We start from the raw sequence: 22,358 nt of genomic DNA, 5'->3' as shown, positions 1-22,358 counted from the left end.
CCTCCACTTTCTTTAGTTTCATTAACTTTTCTCCTTTGCTTTCTTCTGAGTGACTTTGTGTCACCCTCCTCTTTAGCTTCACTGTAGGTATTGGCTTAGAGTCTTGCAGGTGAGTAAAACAAAATAAGCTGCTTTGTCCAGAAGGGTGCTGTGGGCTCTGAGTGAAGGAGAAGTTGAGGAAAAGCAGCCCTAGGGCCAGCCAGCACCTGTTGGTTTGAAGTCATTGCGTGGTGTTGATAACAAACCCAGATTTTTCAGAAAGAAACTCCAATGCTGAGCATCAGCACACTTTGTCCCCAGCGCCTTCACCTTGTCCTCTGGAAGTGGCGTGTACAGCCCTGCCGTGTCTGCCTGCTCTGCAGCTTTTGAAGCAAAGCTTAGGAAAAGCACCTACTACAAAGCTGTTCAAAATGAACATCTATGCTCACTTGTATTGGAACCTTCCAAAGGCTCTTATCGCTTTCTGGATCTCTAAAAACAGCATCAAAAGAACAGAATTGCTTGTTTTTTCGGCCAGAGCTGGAGAAGTTCATTGAAAGCTTGGAGGTAACAATTCCTTTCTTGACCAGTTGTGCTCACCTGAAACCTTAAATGTGTGGCAGTTGCTTTTCTACAACCCAGGTGTTTATTAATGAAATATTTAAAACCAATTATGGTAATAGTGATGCTTTTTATTAAAATTCTTATGCTCGTATTACAACGTATCCTGGAGCAGAGAACTACACAGTATGTTGCATGTTATAAATATATTTATTTCTGAGAATACATGAATATATTTCATATAATAATGCTGTAATAAAAAAGAGGTGCTAGTTCATTTTAGCTCTAATAAAAAATGACAAAACAAGGGTGTGAATGGAGGTGGTGGTGCTGGGGAATACCACTTCATGATGCTATGCATTAAACTAAGTTCAGTTTGCACTGATTCACGTTTACAGTCTCTAAATCTGGAGGGATAATGGAGGGTGTAAGTTAATGTAGGGTTTTAGCCCTCTCTATTTATGGAGATATACAGACTATTCACAGAATAATCAAGTTATAAATCTTTCTAGCTTCGAATGAAGCTAGCAAGATATACAGTGAATAACCAAGTCCTGCAGCAGCTACAACTAGAAACATTAAACGTAAGCACCTACTTTAGGGTGCTAACTTTGAGTCAGCACAGACCTTTTTTTTTTTTTAATTGGTTTGGGGTTTTCTTTGGTTTTGGGTTTTTTTGGTTGGTTTTTGGGTTGGTTTGTTTTTTTTTGAGATGCTAAGTAACAACTGAGTACCTGGAGAAACAGGCCAAAGCAGCCGCCTTCACTCACCCCTGCAAACTACAGCTGCCCTGGGAGAGTGTAGCTAGGGTGCTCTGAATCTCAGAAGAGATCCTGCTCTGGTTTTGAGGACTTGAGGGGCTCCAGCTGATCTAGCTGAGCAAGGTGGAAGCAAGTTACTGAAAGGCTCAGCCTGCTGAAGTGGATCCATTCCTTCCAGCTTCTCAAATCTTGGTTCCCAGGCAAGTTTGGATTGGGGAGGGATTTTTAAACGCTTGACATGCAACTATGTTGTAATTTAGGGGGTAGAATAATCTTTTAACAAGAGGCAAAGTTCTTTTAATCTTTACTGTATGTGCATTAATCATTGTGCTAGTACCAATAAGAGCTGATATGCAGAGATCGCTGCAACCACAGGACTTTCAGAAGCGTGTGCTGCCTGTCCCTTCGGTTTGGAATCAGTGGATATGTGGCAATAAGGCAGTCACCAGACACGGCTGCAGTGTTACACAGTTGTTAACGTGGCCCAAAAGAGCAGCAGCCAATAAAGGATGTATGTATTTGAATAAGTGTTCCTTGCAGCTCTCTCTACTTCTCACCTTTACCCAGCAGGGATTACACAGGCTGAACCACACAGCAGCACAACTACACCCCACCTACAGCCTCAGGCCACCACCTGCACAGCCTCAGAACTTCACTTCTAACTTAAAAGTAGGAATTCAAGCCTGGTTCCCCCTCACAAAAGACTGACAGCAGAAGAGCTCGCTGCCTGCTGAGATGTTTCACCCTCCAGTGTCTCAAAAGGTCGATTCCTGCAGTCTCCCTTGCTCTAGTCTCTGCAATGAGTCTGCATAATGCCAGCTTCTGCACAGGGTAGCACTGGAATCAAGTGGCCTCTGCAGAAGGAGCAAGCCCACAGGATTAGAAATTAGTGGTTGATTCAGGAATGGTCTTCTCTTGGATTTACAGGTTTGGTTTTCCTGTCGGATTGCAGTAAAATGGCACAGATGGCCAGACGCTGCTCTGAAGGGAGGACAAGCTGAGACTGCAACTCAACTACCTCCTCCTGAGGGAGGAGGCTGTCCTCTGACAGCCACTTCTGCACCAGCCAAGGGGTTCCTGGCACGCTTCTTGATGCTGTTGTGTCCCATAAAGCCTACGTTTATTTCAGCTGGAGAAGGTCCTCAGAAAGCAATGACAATTAAAAAGCCTGTGTTCCAGGTAGTTCTGCTCCTATCCAGAGAGAAGGAAGCATTTCCAAATCTTACTTAAAAGTCTGTTGGTTATGATGCCAAGATGCTAACAGCGTCTGTTTTCTGTGGCTTCACTTTTGTAAGAATAATTCAGAATCGGGAGCGAAGCCGTACACGGCCAAGTATGCATCTGTCCAGAGACCCTTCTGAAGTTCACCCTTCTCTCTTTCCCTTCCAACGCTCAAATTGGAGTTGCTCTGTTGACAGCTGTAGGATGCAGGTTGAACAAAGTAACCCTGAGGTTCTTGGTTTAGTGTCCACTGGCGTTCTCGCATTGCCTTTCTGAAACAGAAATATGCAGAGAATTTGACAGATAAGGAAGGGTTTCTCTGCATGGCAGATGAGGGTGAGCCTGGTTCTCTTTTAGTCTTGATTAGACTCTTTCCCAGAACATCTGGTTGGGTTATTATTTGGGAGTCTTTTGACTGACTGCAGATAATAGATTTTGCTGCTATACTTTTCTGTAAAAAGGCTGCAAGATGTAGCCTATATGATTACAAATGCCTTTAAATTGCATTGGTTTAAAATTTATTTTTTTAAAGTGGGACACTATTAAAAAAAAAGGTATATGAGCTGATATAAATCTATATAATTTGAACTTCAAAAATCTGACCTGTTCCTGTCTTTGCGTGTTGGAGCGTGTCTGGATGAAGGATCAGGACTGTCTCATTTCTGTGCTGAGAAGAGGCAGAAACCTCCCCCAACCCCAAAGAAACACACGCCGCTTTACTTATTTTACCTTGTTCCATTTGACTCGGGTTATCAGAAAGGCCATATATTTTCATGCTTTGTATTTTGCCCCAGAACAATCATGGAGTTCCTCTCAGTTTTCTTCAGCTCTGAAGACATAATATCTGGCCTTAACAAATGGAAAAATACAATTAAAGCTGACAGCAGTCAGGACGCATGGCTGTGTTTTTAGTACTAATACGCTGTACCCAACATCGAAGGTGCATCCAAAGCAGCTTCCCCATCCCCAGTTTGAAATTCCAAAACAGATGTTGCCCATGTATTTGTGGCAGTATCCAAAAAAGAGCATCACTTGGCACGGTGTCACAATGTAATGGATGGATACAAACATCATTTTGTTGAACCATTATTCTTTGCTTAGCTGGAAGCAAGGGGGAGAGACTGATGTGTGAACATCACAGGGAAGTTAAAAACTCTCGCCTGAAATAGAGAGTAGGAAATGAGGCAGTTTGAAGCAAGCTAGCTGCTGTGGGCTGTGTCTAGACTATTTTTTTGTTCATTATTTATTATAACCAATGACAATGAAGTAAGTGTAAAGTATCCCGCCTGGTTGTAATGGCTTAGCTTGAGCCTCCAGGACTTATGAAAGACAAACATTTTGGAATATTCTTTACAAAGAGCTGCTATTTAAGACAGAAAAGCTATGGGTCTTGGTCTTGGGGAGTTTTGTTAATGCAATTATTTCAAAGCTACTTACAGAAAATGAATAGCTAATAGCAATCTCAAACCTCAAAGGCTGGACTGAAGTGGAACAGACTTTTTTTTTTCCCCAGCTACTACTTTGTTTTCTTTTTAATCTAGTGTAGCATGATTTTTGTTTTGTTGACCTCTTGAGTCTTTAATCACAGAATGGACAAACAGCCTTGTTATACTTCAGTTCTTTGGCCGCTCCTCAACCCTAAGTGCAGAGATCTCCCTTGGCAGTAATTTCCCATGTGAAGACCAGCACCCAGACCTGGGTCTGAGGCTTTAGGGTCCTTTTCATCTTTTGCTATCCAACAGCGAAGATGTTTTTTTGTAATGTTGGAACCGGATTGTCCTTCCTAACCTACTTCACCCTAACCAAAAACTAGTCGTCGTACAGCAGCAAGCTTTTGGTGGCTATCAAACTGAAACTAGCAGCCTTACCATGAACGATACAGTAATTTGAGTTTAGCTCATTCCCACACAGCTGCATCAAATCTGCACCTCCCATCCATACACAGGTGAGTGTGTCTGCACCGGGAATGCCAGGCTAGGATTGCACAAAACTTCCCTAATTAAATCCTAGAAAGGAGTTGGGGATGGCATCAGAAAAGCTCTTGAGCACAATTGTTTTTATTGAGACGGCTGCCTCTGTATCTCTGCCAGGGCGAGAACAACTGCTGGCCTAGTCTGGTTCCCAGCTGCAGTCATGGCATGTAGCAGGAGACTATGCATCTTGCCTGTTTGTCCTCAAAGGGAGGGAGGGAAAGTAAGAAGAAATTATAGGAAGGTGCAATGATTTGGGGAAGAAATCTACTTTTCCTGCCATAGGTCACATCCAGGTCTACGTACTGTGTAAGTTCATAAAACCACGATCAGTCTGTTCTCGTGCTTTGCACAAAATAGAAGGTGCTTTGTGGGAAGAAACATATAAGTAGTAAAAAGAAAATGAAGTTAAAACCTGAGCTTGTTTAGAACAATGTATGACAAACCACTGAGTCTTGTGCCCATATGTTTACCCTGGCAGTCCCCCCCAACTCCTGCTGAAAGAACCAAGTTCTCTCTCTACTATGAGAATTCTTTAGTGGGTGTTTTTTCAAAAAAAGAAAGACAGAAAAGAAAAACATACAGCCACCCTGGAGCATCCATTAATCATAGGCAGAGAGGGACCATGAAAGGGGATTTGCTTTGACCTAGTTATAAAAACAAAAACAAAGAGACTTTCTCTAATTTCCCAAATGACTCAAGTGGGACTGAGCGTCAAAAGCAACAAATCTCTGCGCTCTTCAGAGCTATATGTTAATACAAACATCAGGCTCCAACCTGTTACAGTTCAAGACCTTGGGAGATATCTGTGAGCCCAAGGAAGCCAAGGTAAGCAAAAGCCAGCCAATTCCATACGCCTGCATGTACAAACAGGACCAGGAGCCAGGACAAACATGTTTCATAAATTACAACAAAGACAGTGGCTTTAAATGTGGAGAGTGTAAGCGCTTCAATGTTTGCTTTGCCAAGAGCTGCAGACCAACAAGACTTTCTTGCTTTGCCATGCTGGTACTGCTGTAGGAAGAGCCTGGCTCTCTGTCCAGCTGCATTTGCAGGGCTGTCACTGATGCACTAAGCCTAAATTTCTATTTCTAAGGAGCCCGAGGGCAACTTCTTATCCCAAAAGCCATTGGAGCGAGGTATCCAGCTTTTCCAGGCATCAGTAAAAAGCTCAGTGTCAGTGCTTTGCTATTGTAGGATGTGGGGTAAAAAGAGCAAATACAGATAGAGCTGGGCAATAAGCGCTAGGAAGCAGGAGAAGAAGAAATGCAGGGAGATAAGGGATGGGAGTAGAGGCAAGGGATATATGGAAGAAGAAAGTTAAATGAAGGTGATACCAAAATTTCTGGCAAATCAAACTCTATTAAGACTTGTTTTGGAGTTTTAGAAAGCAAGCGTCCTTTGTAAGGCCTGGGCAATGTGAGGGAGTGACCTCCATCAATCATGTGCAATGAGAGAAGAGCTGGTTACAGAATATATTTCCCACTTATATGCAATGTATACATTTTCCAAGAAATCTTATGCATATTCTATTACTTTCCAAGGAAATTTTTTAATGTTAAAACTCTTGCTCCTTTGGAGCTGGCTCCAGCTCTCTGCCTGACCTTGCATTTGAGACAGACTCCAAACAGAGGTGATTAGGGAAGAAGAGACACCTGTTCAGCACAGATCATACTGAACACAAGACTTTATCAACTTCAAAGAATGAACAGTGCCTGGAAAAACACTATCTGAAAGAAAACATGCTATCAGAGAGACATTCTGTCTAACTTTCAAACAACACAACTGCTTAGATGAAACTTAATTGTACTTTAGCTTAAATAAAAATATTTTACTTCTTGTAACTGTAACTGCTTCTTCTATCCAAGGAAAAGAGAAAGCTACAGCTATAGAAAGCAACTTGAACAAAACAGCGTACAAGATCATAGAATCATCAGGTTGGAAAAGATCATTGAGTCCAACCATTCCTATCAATCACTAAACCAGGGGCTGCCCAGTTACAGCCAGGTAAAAAAAATTTGTCCATTTGTCATCTTGTTGTACAGCATTTCCATGACAGTAGCAGCTCTTAGACACGTGAAGGTAGCAAAAGCTATTTCTCGTTGGACCTATTTGGGCTGATCCTTCATTGATTTAACCAGCTGAGCAATGCCTGCAATTCTCACGCAGGGGGAAAGGCAGGGCAGTATCCTCAGTGCCGCAGAGAAAGGCCAGAGCAGGAGGCCAGAGAGACAGAACTTTGCTGAAGCCCAAATCAAGCCCTGGTTCTATTCAGGTTTGGAGAGAAAGTTCACGAGCGCTTACATTTTTTCCCCAGCTGGTTCACCATCTACTTTAGATTGAACTATTTGATCTCTTTCTGCTTTGTGTTTCTTTCATTTCCCCAAACAATAGGAGGAAGCTTGCTAGTTACGTGTTCTTGGGCCCCAACCAAGTTTTTTCCAGATGGAAAAATCACTCCATGAGCTACAGAGGGTTTTTTTTTCCAGCTGTAATTACAAGATTCCCAGGTCCCTTATGAATTTTGTAAGGTAGGTACAGACTGTCTAAGGAGAACAATGGGACATTCCTTAGTGCTTAAACAACTGCTATTTCCCCACCATCGCCCCCTCCAAAACCTGAGGAGGGCTTAACCATATTTGAGCTGTTCTGCTTATGGTTACAGAGACATAAGCTGGAAATACAGAGGGAGGTGTCCAGCTCTATGTAATACCCCTGCTTTGGTGAGTAACACACCCAGGCCCTTTCTGTTAGCTGTACACAAACACCCCCATTTCACCAGACCAGCTGAGGGGACTTGGAAAACACACGGGGGGGTATCTGTGCAAGGGGTAGCTGGTGGCACCGTCATCAGCTCACAGACATGCATCACACAGGACAGCTTAGACAGTGTAATTAGCCCGGTAGACAAAGTTGCCCAAGGGCCAAGAACAAATCTCTTAACAGAAATGAGACCCTCATCCTTGACGCAAATGTTCATCTGCAGCAACAAGCAGGATCTACCCATGAGCACACGCTCAGCTAACTGCATCTCCCCTTTCTCTGAGAGAAAGTCGTTCAGCTCATCCCAACCATCCCATCTCATCACACATCAGATGCACTATGGGTTACCATTGCACTGGACAGAAGATATGGATGAAGGAGAGCATTAACCTCTACTGCAATGCTTAGGAGGGAGCAGAAACACAAATAATTAGGCTACAGAGTGGCTCTGACTGATTGTGAATGTCCCTTTGCCCTGTTAGGGGTGAGCACCTTCTTTTGGGGACTGTAATGTTTTCATTATTCTCACACAGGTAATGTTATACAGTTGGGATCTTGAAGCACCTGAGCACTAAGAAAGCAGACGGCTGCGCTGGCCGGGGCCGCCGTATACTGTGGTGAAAAGGTAAAGAGGGGTCTTTGGCCTCTCACCACCTCCTCCCAGCACTGCAGTTCTGTCTTACCTGTACAACTGTGGGCAAGACCTCTTCAGAGCAGCAGAGGACAGTCCCAGCTTGTTCTGGTTTCTCAGCCGTGTCTTCCTCATAAGATCTCTCATTCTCCCCCAAGCATGGCTCTCACCCTAGAGAGCAAAACCAAACCACAACTTGAAGGACCAGAGGCTAGTTGCTTGCAGACTTCATCGGGCTACGATAATTTGGGGTACTTCGGGGTGGAGGGAAGAGGGGAGCTTCTTTATTTAGGACTGATAGGAGTCAGGTCCCACAAAAAGAAAAAAAATTAACACCTGTGTAGGACACGATGTGACAGGATGGATCAACCAGCACTAATACCACCGGGTTTGTATTTTGTTTGGTAACATTTCTGTGTCTAGGACCCTGATATTCTTTCTGAATTAAGGTTTCAGAGAGTGAGGACACTTGGCTGAGTAGCTGCCTAAACGCACGTTTTACCTCACAGTAAAGGAAAAGATCACAGTTTGGCTTCTCACCTACTTACATTCACATGCAGGGAGCTTTACAACAAAAACAACCCAAAGAAGCAGCTTTACTCCCTTTTCCTTCTATTAGGCTGGGTGCATTGCCCTCAGCCCTTTTCAAAGTGGTGACTTTTGTGGACCATAAATTAGAAGAAATCAAGCCTTTGTTACCCTGTCACGTCTACAAGCCACAGCTATTGGGCACTTACATTTGAAATGCTAATGGAGATTATCAGGAGGTCAGGGAGTCTCAAGAGGCTCCTCTCCCGAGGTCTGTTCTCTCGGGGCTGAGCTCATCTGAACTCGGAGCAGTGCATAAAAAAAAAAAAAAAATTCATATATTTTTGCTAAATTGTTTTAAATTTCCTAAAGTAACGGCAGGAAAACTTTGGAAACGGAACAAAAAAAAAGGTTATGCCCAAGGATTAGAGTAATAGGGAGAAATGATTCCCTTTTCAGTGAAGTTCTCAAATCACTGTCCTGTCCGGGGTGTCTTCCCACGGCCACCAGCAAAGCCCCAGCTGTGACTACCCTGCGAGCCCAGGCAGAGCCCATCGCAGTAATTCTTCTTGGGGCTCTGCTAAGTTTTCAGTTCAAAACTTCAGATGAGGTCATGGGCTCAGCTGGAAACCGCAGCACCGGTTTCTGTGCTGTGGAGTTAACTGCTTGGTAAGTGGGACTGTTTGCTCATAAAAATATCGAAACTTTGTTTTTCCTGCTAGGATTGATGCGTGCAGTGGAAAGGTTTTGGAAACCTCGGCAGTTACTCCTTCACTGTGCGGGTGTTGAAAACAGAAAAGCAGGAATTATTAGTATCATAGGAAGCCTGAACAGTCGCCCATTCCTGAAGGCTGGCTAGGTGGTGTCTGCAGTGCGGGTGGGCGAACAGACCAAATGCAGTAAGTCATAATGCATGTATGTCCCTTACTTTGATAGCAAACTTTGGGGGTCAGTGAACCTCTTTTGCTCAAGTATAATGTTATGTGCTACAAGGGCTTAGTGCGGGACACGGGCAGGTACATACCGGGATGTTCTTGCTGACGTCCAGACCCTAAAAATGAAAGGCAAATAAATTAATAAATAATGAGACTGCGTATGTGTGAGATATTCCCTTCTTTCTTCCTCCTCCTCTCTTTCGTATTTAGATGGCAGTTCATATGTATAGCACCTAGTAGCCCTGGGACCAATAGGGCAGGATTCGCACACAGTACGGGCTCTGCAGAAGGAAACAGGGCACTGATGCTCAGGGTACGAAACGCAATACTAAGTGACAATAGCCTGTACAGATTTGTATCCATATGTAATAATGATTGTTTAGAGTAATGTGAATATTTGTATGCTTGAGTTGTGCAAATCAAAAGAAAGGAGAACTTTGTGACTAGAAAGCTGGAATCTGTGGGATGGAGATCAACCTTGAAGAGAGGATGTGTTGCACACCACTACACATGCTCAGCAGGAGAGTTTCACAAAAAGAAGCAATCCCTGAATAGCACCAGAGAGACCCTAGCAGGAGAAATGCACGAGCATAGTGCATATGCCATTATTAAGACTAGTTCCGAGAAATAGTTTGAATATGTAAAGCCTTTCTGAGAAAAAAGATACATATGTATGTAATGAGAAGACAAAAAAGCTCTGGAACTAGAATCTGGGTGTGCATGTGTTAGGTGGAGCTAATCCCCACACACCCAGGGCTGAATAAAGGATGCCTGCTTTCTAAAACTCCAAAACATAGTCTTAGAGAGGGTGTTTTTGAACAACATTTGCAGCAACAATACTAAGGTGTGGCGTAACAAGACAGCATCGAGATTCAGTTGAAAGCGTGTGGATCTTGATTCTGAAGTCCTGTAAAGTCATCAGGGCTTCCCATATGCTTAAAATAATGGTCATACTCCAGAACTTTGCTGGACAGAAGCCAGAGCACGGAGCATCTTTTATGATTTAGCCTTAAGTTGGCTTCTTAAGTTCATTGAAATATTTGCACCCCATTTGCAACTTTGGGGTGGAAATTTCATGAGAAGGTCTTTCCCATGAGACCTACTCCTTCTTTCCTGTCAGGCTGGGAATGATCTGATTAGAGCCTCTGCCTTGGCATTTCAGCACTCCTGATCCCCTCCGGAACCTGAAAGTACCGAGCCAGCCACAAACAATGGGAAAGAAAGGGAGAGGAAAAACATTTGTCCTGGCTCCTTGGACTTAAACAAAACGGATTCCCTGCAACACACTGCAGGGACTGGAGCAAATTACACTGAATGCTGCCAGCTAAGGATGGACCCATTAAAATTTTTATATATAGTAATGAATATGTGCTTGGTTTAATCTTGCTAGCAGCAGAAGTAGCAGAGATACTTACGACAGAGTTCACACATTGAGTTATCTGGAGCTACAGCGGGCTGAAGCCCACACTGCTGTCTGCAGTGTTCTGTTTGTCCCTTTCCTGGCATACAGACATACAGACTTTGTCTTCAATTAAAGCTGGGATCAGAGAGGCCCAGGCTCTCACTGCCCCAGCCCAGTTAGGTAGCAGGCAGAGTTGGCTTGTGCACAACAACCCCTGCTTCTCCCACAGGTCCCACTTCGATTCTGGCCCAAAGCTTATCACTCACCTTTCTTACTGCATGGTCCTTTGATGGAAAAGTCTGTCCCTCAGCCATACTACCAGCTTCCCGGAATTCATTCTCCTTGTTCCTATAGTTTGACAACCTCCGGAGCCCCACCATCAGCTGGCTGCTTCCCGAATCCAGGTGTCCCTCTCTTCCTGCAACAAAATGCAAGGACTTGCTCACATTTCTCAGCAGTGTCCTGCTAGGATGGCCTCAGTGCTGCCAGCAAGCTGCAACTCCAGATAGAATGAGACCCCTTGTGTTTTCATGCCACACTTCAATAGAAAGAAGATAAATGTTCTAATAAAGGGTCTGACCACAGCAGACATTCTAATGTCTTCCTCATGGTCTTATTTTCCTTCCAGGTCAGCTCTGAAATGGCCAGGAAAGAGAATTCCTGAGCCTCAGCACTGGGCATCCCAAAGGCCATTTACACTCTGATTCAATCCTGCTATGAGATGTCTTGAAGTTCTGTGTTTCCCCAGGTATTAAAAGCAGGCTGAAGTCCACAGTTTGAAATAAACCCATCAGCCTTGCTTAATGAGCTGATTCACATCTAACATCGGATCCAGACTTTTCAGCTGGCTTTATCATCAGTAGGCTGAACCCAGTCTTTCTCAGCTTTCTGGAAAAGCAGGTCTCTAGATCCAAGATCTGCAGCTGGGGCTTACTTCTACTTGGTCTATAGAATAAGTTGTTCTCCAAGAATGTTTTCTGTGCCTGCCTGAGAGGGTAGGAGACTAATAACAGGCTTAAGGCTTTCTCCATCTATTCTACCTTGGCTAGGGGGGTTTAAAGCCACATGGAGAGGCTCCGCTAACGTACCCATTCAGGCATTCCAAGTTTCCGAAAAGGAGACTCGTTTTACAATGTCCTAATCGTTGTAGCCACAGCTGCAGACCAAAAAGTCCCGCTTCACACACGTGAAGAATCAAGTGTTAAAATCCTAGGTGTAAACAAAGCATTTTAAAATTCACCTCTTGGCTTTCTAGCTAAGGTGTAATCCCACTAACACCTTACTCTGTTCCTGTCTGTCTTTTCCAGGGTTGATGGTCAGATTATTTCACCCAACTGGGGGCAAGCAGAAGGGCAAGTCAGAGGTATTTGAACTCACCACTGAAGCTGTTCAACTTTTCAGTATTCGCTCCTATTTCTGGGATGATGGAAAGATCAGAAGGGTTTCCAGTCTGAACCAAAAGGCTGTGAGGTCTGCTCCTCCCAGTAACAAACATCTTCACGTCTTGGCACGAGCTGAGGAAGATGCTGGCAGCTCCACAGGAGCAATGCTGCAGAAGGTACTCCTACACTCAAGACAAAAAGAAAGTATGCAGAGTCTCAGGCTGCAACAGCCCAAGGTAAGCAGGTGTGCAATACTACAGACAAACTGCAATCATTCCAGCTAGAGATGCCTATCCTTGTCCTGACAACCATCAGAAGCCACACAACGATTGAATTCTCTAAAAGGCTGAGGAGCCTTGAGTTATTAATTTAGATTTTTTATGAGTTCAGTGGTGTTTTACTTAAATTATCTGACACTCGGCATCTTTTGGGTTTGTTTCCCAGAAGGAATTGAATACAAGTTTCAAAACACAAAGCTGCTCAGCTAAGGCATTTGTGTAAATAAACAGCTCCATTATAACAGTGACTCGCATTTTAAGATGTTATTTGTTTTAGAAAGCACACACTTGTAATTTCATTGATGGGATGCCATAGTTGACTTACCGGGAACCTGACTGGTACCTACACGTGGTACTTAGCTGCTGTACCTCTGCTCTAGCTCACGTGGTGGGAAGATTTTCTACCTTGTACAACCATGTTGCACAAGAGTTCAGTAGGGCAGGATGCAAAGAGAGCTTTATCCAGCTGAAGTGGAGAAGGAACCAAACTGTTTGTTGGTGTTGGAATTGTCTGGAGACCCCCAAGCAATTGATGGTTTTCTTGTAATATCTCATCTGGGTATGTTGCCACAACAGCATGGCACTTTGTAGTACCTGTAGCTGGAGGGGGGAGGGTGTGCTTTGAAAATCTGATGAAAGATGCTGCTTTAGGCCCAGGGCATTAAAGAGTTCCCTGTAAAGCAAAGGATGTGGAATAACCATGTTCCCTTTGTGTTCCAGAATCAAAATGCCATCAGTCTCTGTGCTGATGTCTGCATAGCTCTCAAGAACAGCCATCTACCATCCTCACAACCAGCTCTTAAAATCACACTAACGCATCTCTGCGCTGGGGGTTGTGTCTTCCCTAGACACGTCTGGGGCATGGAAACCTTTCCACGCTCATAGTCTGCATGGAGAGTGCACACGGTTTTGAAAGTAGACTTAGGAAGCCCTCCAAAATGCCATATGGAAAGCAACTTCAGCATCTGGTGGCAATTGGGGTAGCAGTGTACCCACTTCTACACGGAAGGGCTGTGACTCTAAAGAGAAAAACGACACAGAGCTACTCAGATATAGGAGCTGCACTGCAGAGACACCCAGGAGAGAGCACCCAGTTTTGTAGAGCATATTGCAAGTGCTGAACTTACATCGGGGGGGCCCCTCTGTACATTATGGGACAGATACAGATCAAAAGGCATTGCTAAGAGATCTTGTAATATATCAAAAAGATCGAAGTTTCAAATATTTGAATGAAAGCACAGTGCCTTTTTTTTCAGCGGGAGCTGGGGAGGAGGGGGTACATACACTAGACGAGGATTTGATCATGAATTTGCAGATTGGAAAAGTGAGTTTGAGCAATGACTCACAGTTGTAAAGCTTCAGGAAATGTGTTAACAATTCCCAGGCTCTATGTAGGAGGCTGCATTCCTCCGAGTGCGAGAGATGGGTACATGGAAATGACGGGCTACGGTGCTCTGCAATCTGACTCACAACTTGGCTTTGGCTCTGAGGAAGAGTAGTCACCTACTGCGGATCCAGTCCCAGCAGGTGGGAGAGCAGCACTACGGGAAGAATGATGCTGCTGAAGAGAATAAAAGAATTGCCACAGCATGGGTGGGAAAAAAATAGCTGAGTGTGACAAACCTCTTCTGTTCCTTGGGGAGTGATAAAATAAGCAGCAAAAAAAGGAGGGGAGAAAAAAAGCTGAAAGCCTAGTGTTACGTCCAAAGAAAAAGAAAGAGAAGTAGGGTAGAGCTGGACAAAACATGCAGGGGCTAAAAAACGCTATTTAGGAGGATGCTGAAATTACTTTCAAATTTCAGTCAAATTCCTCAGGTCACTCTGGCTGATAAAAAAAGACAAATGGGAACATTGAGATGTTTTATGTCAGAGATTCTTCATTTGGCAGCTCAAAAGTGCAGGAAGAGAGCCAGAGCATGGAGTTGGGTAGTGATACCATTGCTTCTCTTTCCTATTCTATCCGTTTTGTGGGAAATTTGGGGATTTTAACAGTTAGAAAGCAGAAGGAAAAGAAAGAGCATTTAATTCAAAACACAATTGCTAAAGAGGTCCATGGAAATGTTTTGGTTTGGTAGCAATGACGAGGGAGATGTGTTTTTGGGAAGTTCTAAACTGTAGAGAAGTAAAAGCTACTGAATTTAAGCTGGCTATTCCATGAGGTGAGAGGTCCTGTTTAACTCAAGAGAAGTGACCACGTCTGGGAAACAAAACTGAACAAGAACAGAAACTCAAGCCTACCCTAAGGGAAGCTAAGCCCACTGTCATGGGCGAGGTCTCCCTGAAGACTAGAGCACCCAGCCCAGGTGGATGTGGGATTACATATATTAGCAAATTCCCTCACCCAGACTTAGAACTTTTGATCTGGGCCTTGAGTATATCATAATAGAAGATATTATGATGTCTGCTTACCTCTTTTATCTGACTCATCTTCTGCTCCTTCTGCAAGCTGCACACTTGCTTTTGGAGACGGACGTTGTGCTCCTGTAGCTGCCCAATCTTCTCAATCAGCTGGCAAATGTGTTCCAGGTATCCCAGACCAGATCCCAGGGCTTTGCTATTACCTTGGTTCACCTGCAACGACATCGCATCTTGGACCACAGAGTAACAGCAGAACAATCCTTACTAGCAGTTGGGAGCCCAGCACACTACTTCTTACAGTCGTGCGAGCCACGGTAAAGACACTCAGGCTTCCTCTTGCAAGGGGCTTTGGTTATAGCCAGATCTGAGCTACAGCATTGCTTGTTTACAGCTCTTTTCTGGACTACTCAGCAAGATGTGCCATCAGAGGGACACTTCTGACTGATCACAGGCTGAGAAAGAGGAAAACCTTGCGACAGCTTGTTTCTAGTCCCACCTCCCCTATTTTTTGTCTTTTACTGGCCACAGGACACTTATAAACAAATATAGTTCCACTTTATGGTATAGATGACTGGGGTTAGCATGGCTCGCTTAGTCTGTAGCCCACAGTGCAAGTCACACTTACGCATACTGAGGCAGAACCTGACTCTTACCCAAAGACACGTATCTGGAGGCTGCAGGGACCGACTTGGGGGTACATTTTTCTGCCTTTGGTGATCTGCAACCACTACGCCACAGCTGAACCCAGACACTGGTGAATCACCGAGAGGGATGTGCGCCTGAACCAAGCTGCCAAAGTGAAAGAATATCTTTCCACTGGTCTTTAGCAGGTTCCAGCTCACAACCGTGCTACTTTCTCAGTTATTAAGAGGTGCCCAAAGAAGGCATGCAGGATCAAGCTTGCTGTCTGGCTATGGGAAGATATTCTGCCTCACTGATCACTCCTCACCCCGAACCCCCACAGTTTCACAGTTTCACTGCTGCTTAGCCCAGGGCAGCGTTAGAGACAGATAGCTGTCCTCTAGTAGAGGACAGGCAGTGGTGTTTCCAGCCTCCTGCTCCATAGCTCTCCACTTCTGGCTGCAGGGCTTCCCTGTGCACAGCAAGCGTCCTCTCCTGTGCTGTGAGCGGACTCTACCAACGTGCTGCTAACAAACACACACAGAGGCTCACTTCCCCCTTGGCGCTGCCTGCTGATGTGCATGTGATATCAGTAAGTAAAATAAGCCTCAATCTTCACAAAGGCAGCACTTTAAGTTTATCTTACTTCAAAAAATAAGTTTCCTCTACAAAAGCAGGAAGCTTACTCTGTCTCCTTTCCCACAACAATCTACATTTTTGGGGAAATGCCAGCCTTGGGACTCTTCCTGTCTTTTCATTATGTCAGAAAGCTCATGGCGTGTTCAAAAATAATCAACATTAGGATTTACTTATTTTTAAACAAATGATGATACAATGTTATTTATAAACAGGTATTATTATGTCCAGATGCTTTTGTGTCTGAAGTTGGGACAGAGGTCACATGAAATCATAGAAAAAACTGTCATGACTTTAAGCCAACTGGTCGTTCACATCCATGATTTTTATTTTCCTCTCAGGTACAGCCTGCAGAAGTCGTGGCAAGACAAAGGTTACTCAGCCATAAAAGCGGAGTCTTTAGCGTGCCTACAGTGGGAGCGGATGCAGCCCCAGGACCCAGAGGGAGAACAAAGCCCACAAAGCTTGAATCAAAAGCACTATAACTGACATATCTGAAAGCAGCTAGGGACTTAGGAGTGCCCAGCTTCAGAAGCATGATTTGCAGAAATACAGGAGTATCAGCTTCTGAAAAGCCGGTGGTTTTGAGCTGTCCCGAAATGAGCAGTCATTTTTTATGCTATCCCAAAACAGGTAGTCAGAAGTTCCTCATTATCCTTGAAAATGTAAGCTCTCTGCCACTCGGTACCCTCTTCTTGCAACTTTAACAACTCCTCTTTCTGCCAGTTCACTATTGCAGTGACTGATGGCACGTCTGCATTGCCCTAGGGAGACAGTGAGCCAAATCCAACCCATTATGGCTAATATACCAGACTACGAGGGACAGAAGAGCTCTTGGAAAAGAGGATGAATTAAAACATTTGACAGGAACCTCAGGATTGGAGAGAAAGTATGAAGCATTTTGCTGTCATCTCTTCCAGTTAGAGACCCTCCTTTTGTTCCATATTTGTCTTGTCCTGGTTCAGGTTTAAAGCTGCTGTGTTTAAAAGACAAAACGGGCAGGGGAGGAGAAGAGAAGGTGGCCCTGATTTCCAGTACTTTGTGGATGGGGCTGAAGGCACTTGAAAGCAAAGGTGTGTTTGGGCAGGTACGGAGAAAAATCTGTCTTTTAGCAAACGCCAGAAAGAACTTTCAACTCTTGAGAATAAATACAGGTCCACAGAAAACAAGAGCAAAAAGGTGTAAAGCAGTTACTCCAGGTCTTAGAGGAAGGTGGATTTGCACTTGTAGAGGACACGAACCAGATTGAAGACTGGACTCAGCTTGCTGGAGCCCCCCGATTCACAGTCACGCTTCAGAGGCTGTGCAGAGCAGGCAGTTTGGGCTACTTAATGGGAAATGAATTTACATATTATTGAAGTGATCCCCGCAATAGCAAATGGGTAAAAGGCATATCAAGCAGAGCATCCCCGCCAGGCCACCTCTGTGGTCAGCATACAAGAATGAAAGCTCGTAAGGCAGATGCTTCGCTTAACCTGCCCTGCCACAAAGCCCACCAGCCTCGGGATTGCTCAGATATGGCAGGCTCTGTGACTAATCTGGTCTATGTATTTTGCTTTCAGCACCTGTGAGAGAGTTTCACGCTAGCAACGGGGGGTGAGCAACCAGAGACAAACTGCAAACATTTTCCAGGATAAGTCTGTTCCAGTCTCTGCCCTCCCAGTTGAAGCTTCCCAAAACATTCAGCTAACGGGACTGAATTTTTTCCCGTTCCCCACAAGGAGATTGTCAAGTAGCATTGCAACAAAAGCTATGTGCCCATTTTTGAGCTAATGAAAACTATGAAGAAGGTAGAACATCCCATCTACTTTTTCGAAGGCGAAGATGCAGAGGATCAGACAGACACAGATTACGAATCACATGGTTAAAGTTGTTTCAGGAAAGTAACAGCATAATGTTTAAATAAGTGCCAGATTTTGCTTTCACGTACATCAGACATAACCAGACCCTCAGCTGGAAGAAAACGCTTCCAAGGCCCTCACCTATACTACGCTGTGTTACTCCCACTACAGTTTTGACCTTGTGGAGTTCAAGTGCACTACTGACTGTTCACCTGCCTAACTAAAAAGAGATCCCTGCCCTTGTGAGTGCTCACCTGACTAAGTTTTGGGAACAGCCTTTCGGTGCCCTGCTCAGCTGGCAATAAATCATCGCAGTTGTGCTAGCCCACACATTTTTTAGGAAGCCTAAAAATGCAGGATCAACATGCGCACTGGGAACTTCAGCTTATATAGAGCCCTCCAGTTACTATTTCGACTGGTGTAAAATCACATTTTTCCTCTGAAGCCTCCAGTCTGGGAGCTTTACTTCAATCAGTTTTCATTGGAAAACAGTCCTAGGCTTGACCTGGCAGCAGTAGCCGTGGCTGGCAGGCAGGACTAGCCTGCATGTGAAGCTTTTCATTCAGGTGGAAGCCCACTGATGTTTCTCGCAGTGACTTGACGGCTATAAATTGGAGAGAGGCAGATTTAGACTGGACATAAGGAGGAAATTCTGCACAGTGAGGGTGGGGAGGCACTGGAACAGTGTCCAGGAAAGCTGTGGCTGCCCCATCCCTGGAGGTGTTCAAGGCCAGGTTGGATGGGGTGTCAAGCAGCCTGATCCAGTGGGAGGTGTCCCTGTCCATGGCACGGGGGTTGGAGTTAGACGACCTTTAAGGTCCCTTCCAACTCAAACCATTCTATGATTCTATGCTTCTGTGACTCAGGTTTCTGCACTTCGTGCGATGCTCTTCACTTTCTCTTGCAGGTAGTTTTGAGTCGTGCCATGCTCCAGTCTCCCACGAATGCCCCACTGCTCACTCCTGCTGCATTAGCATGGCCAGCACAGCTGCCGGCCTTGCGCCAACAGCCAAGGAATGCAACTACAAACCTCCCATCATGGGCTAGGAGCAACTCATTAGGGACACCACAGGCTGAGCTGGAAGCATTTGTCACTGGAAGCCGACAGCACCGAAAGGCTTGTGAATAACAGGAAAGAGAGGGATGCGCTGTGTATTTCTGACAGCTCCACCCTGCTGTCCAGGAGGGGCTGCGCTTACTGATAGTTCCTGGTTTCCTCGAAATAGCACGCACGGGCTATGGGGATGACCATCACAGGTCACCCTATCCTCCCCCTGAACTGTACCTCTCTGCAGAGAAATATTTTGACTGCTTTGGCCCAGGCTAATTAGTACGGCGGGAATAATGTTTTTTTTTTTTTTCATTTAATGATGACAATGCTCCCACCCTCTCTCTTCTCGGGATATAGGCTGACTTTAAATGTAAACTCTATGGAGCATGAGGAAGCGTTTGCAAAGCAAACACATCAAAAGCTATGTATCTTCAAACTGACCCCAAACATTTAATTTAGCTTAAAAGGAAATGGGTTTATTTAGGCTTCAAAGTTATTTCACTTGTTGTTTGACAGCTTCCACTTCCTTTCATCTTTCTACATGTAGGCAAATTTCAAAATAACGACAGTTCAAAACAAAAGATCAGAAACCTTTGTTTAAGAAATGCCACACTGAAATGATTTGATGTACATTTTCAGCCAAAGCCCTTCAACAAATGAATCCAAATGGTCAAAATATATGCTCATTTCCAGTATCTCTTTTTCAGTGTTTTCCCTCCTTGGAAGTGGCCTTAGCAGTGAGTGTGGCCGGGAGGGCATCAAGGGACATCCTTATCCAGAGACTGAATCCTTGCTTGGCTGTGGTGGGAACACTTAACCGCTCTCCTTTTGCTTGAAAGTTGTATTCCCAAATACAGCAACAGACCTGAGGAAGTTGCTGTGACACAATTAAGTAACGGTCTCACCTGGCACTAAATACAAGACAGTGCAAGGCCTCTCGCATCTCCATCAACAAGAATTTAATGCAGCAAGACCTGATCCAATGGAACAATTTGGTTTGCCATGTTCTTGGCCAAGCAGAGAGGGAATACCCTGTACCAGCCTGCTGTTTCTCAGACAACACTGATTGTATTTCCAGGGGTATCTGAGTCCCTGAGACAACATCAGGCTAGACAAGAGATTGGCTCCTAAGTACAATGTTGTATCTTGGGCAGGTTACACATTAGTTTAGATCAAACCGAGAATCACAGAGTATTTCAAGTTGGAAAGGACCCATAAGGATCATTGAATCCAACTCTCTGTTCCTCACAGGACTAATATGAAACTAAACAACATTGCTAAAATACATATAGCAGCGGAGATACCGCAAGAGTCATTGGTATGTAGAATAAGGAATCATACTCCCAGTCCTGACTAAAAGGAGACAAGACGGTTGTATTTTTTTCCAGTCTGGCTTTCATTGGATGCGTTCTGCTTTTCCCCCATCTCCACTTCATCAAATCTTTTATTCATTGCAGCTTACCACTATCATTGCAAATAAAAGCTTATAGAGTGAAGATTAATATAACTGGATCATGCTTTCCTTTTATAACAGGTAAAAATGCATATTTGGACTTTATGGTTTGCTCATCTGACTTCGATCACTACTGAAAACTTACTGTTCCCTATGTGAAAACCACAGAGTAAGCCTGGAGGAGAACCCCAGCTCAGGGGAACCAAGATGCACCCATCGGCTCTATGGGCAGATGACCATCTGGACATCATTTTTGAGCAGATCTCAGTCTGTTCTGCTTCTGGTTTAGGACAGTGAGGACAGGTCAAGCTCGTGAAGGTTTGGCAAGGGCAGGAGGCTCTGCAGCTGCGGGAGGCTGTCAGCAGCCATGGGCATTTCTTGCCTCGGTCAGCTTGGGAGCTACCTGGCATCCCAGCAGTCTGAAGAGCTGTTTCTTGAGACACAGCAGCCTGGAGGTGTTCTGTGAAGAGGGGCAAACTTTCCCAGCATCTAGGTCACAGCTGTATTTATACAGCTCGAAAAACAAACAAAGAAACGTGCTCTAGGGCACAGAGCTTTAACACTCAGCCAGTGAGGATATTAAAAAGGAGGAGAGATAAGCCACCAAGAGCTTCATTTCCTCTTTGGCTTCTTTCTAATTTATTTTCTTGTTTATTTAAATGCTCTGCTTTGGGAAACTAAGGCTCCATTTCACAAAGGATTTAAAGTAATTTCTTGGGCAGCCAGAGCTGTCAGACAAGACCCAGCTGCCTGCAAAGCCTCTGGAGCCTAACAAAGAATTGAGGTAACTTTTCATAAAAAGGTCCCTTTGCATTCAAAGCCTCCTACTCTGGTCCTTTTTTTGAACTCCCTGACAAAAGGCCAGGTCTCTGCCTGTTTGGGAATTGTGTGAAACAGACGTCCATCTCTGCTGCGCGTGAGACAGCTCTTGGGAGGAAGAGGTTACTCCATTGAATTGTGTGTTGTTTGTGCTGCCGTGATATGCAATGGAGAGGAGGGCAATCACCTGATGATTCAGGACCCGCGCAGAAAGGCCACGGCGAAATTATACGCACAGCGCACAGCTCTTGCGACGTGGCTTCCTCACACACGTCTCCAATCCCAATTGCCACAACGAATGTCAGAAAAAGAAATTCTCGTTATGCTTGGTGTGATGTTTTTGGCATGTCTGTGTGACCCTCTTCACCTAGCCTGCCCCCTGCACTCCTTTGTTCATGGGGCTTTTTGGTTTGTCGACCAAAGATCAGCTCCCCCGTTTGATATTTCCAGTGCTGGTTCACGGAAGACACGTCAGCAGGCAGACAAGGCAGCACACTCCCTGCATGTTGGCAGCATGGGGCTTCAGGCAAAGCACGGGGGTGAGCAGTTACTGGCATCTGCTATGGAGGAAGGTGCACAGAAGGGCTTTTTATTCTCCTGTTAGTCGCATGGCGTACCCAGCAAGGGGAAAAGAGGATAAGCTGCTCAAAATATTATGTCTTTGCAATTTGGTCAGTCTCAGAACACAGGAGTTTCCACCACAGCTGTGCTGAAGGGTTCGAATGGGATCTCCACCTCCAGCTCAGTAAAGATTTAAACTGTGCATTACTTCCTTACTCACTTATTACTCAAGAGAGGACAGGACAGGAATAAGCTACCCCTTAGACAACTTCTTTCCAAACTTCAGTGGTCTGACAGCAGTCTAGCTGCTCCCAGAAATAGGAATAACCTGACCTTGAAAAAGAAAGTACATTCTGATCCCCATCCTATGTATAAGATGACTACAACTAACTTCATAGTCTTCATTTTAAGACCAGAATCAAATCAACCCGTTAATCTAGAGCTTTTTGAAACATCAGATCTCCATGAGCCATTAGTCATTCTTCCAGACCCAAGGTATGTGAATCCCTTCAAAATTTCACTGTTATGAAAAAGAGGTCTTAAAAATCAAGTCAAGATTTGCTGCTTACAATAGTTTCAGGGCAGATTTTCTAACTTACTCAGATGT

General features: G+C 44.6%; 1 protein-coding gene across 1 annotated transcript in view; it reads right to left on the bottom strand.

The window, feature by feature from the left end:
• Window positions 1–650: 650 nt before the first annotated feature.
• LOC138724269 (uncharacterized) overlaps window positions 651–22,358 on the bottom strand; it is a 33,652-nt gene continuing 11,944 nt past the window's right edge. The window contains exons 5-11 of the mRNA XM_069864154.1: window positions 14,821–14,982; window positions 12,129–12,315; window positions 11,018–11,169; window positions 9,439–9,465; window positions 7,939–8,057; window positions 3,252–3,371; window positions 651–2,794 (exon numbers count right to left, since the gene is read on the bottom strand). Of these exons, the coding sequence (XP_069720255.1) occupies window positions 3,275–3,371; window positions 7,939–8,057; window positions 9,439–9,465; window positions 11,018–11,169; window positions 12,129–12,315; window positions 14,821–14,982 (744 nt within the window). The 3' untranslated portion in view covers window positions 651–2,794; window positions 3,252–3,274. The remainder of the gene's footprint in view (window positions 2,795–3,251; window positions 3,372–7,938; window positions 8,058–9,438; window positions 9,466–11,017; window positions 11,170–12,128; window positions 12,316–14,820; window positions 14,983–22,358) is intronic.

Source organism: Phaenicophaeus curvirostris, chromosome 9 (genome assembly GCF_032191515.1).
Source record: "Phaenicophaeus curvirostris isolate KB17595 chromosome 9, BPBGC_Pcur_1.0, whole genome shotgun sequence".
NCBI lineage: Eukaryota > Metazoa > Chordata > Aves > Cuculiformes > Cuculidae > Phaenicophaeus > Phaenicophaeus curvirostris.
The sequence above is the reverse complement of the archived record's forward strand: the minus strand, read 5'-3'. Positions and strand labels throughout refer to the sequence as shown.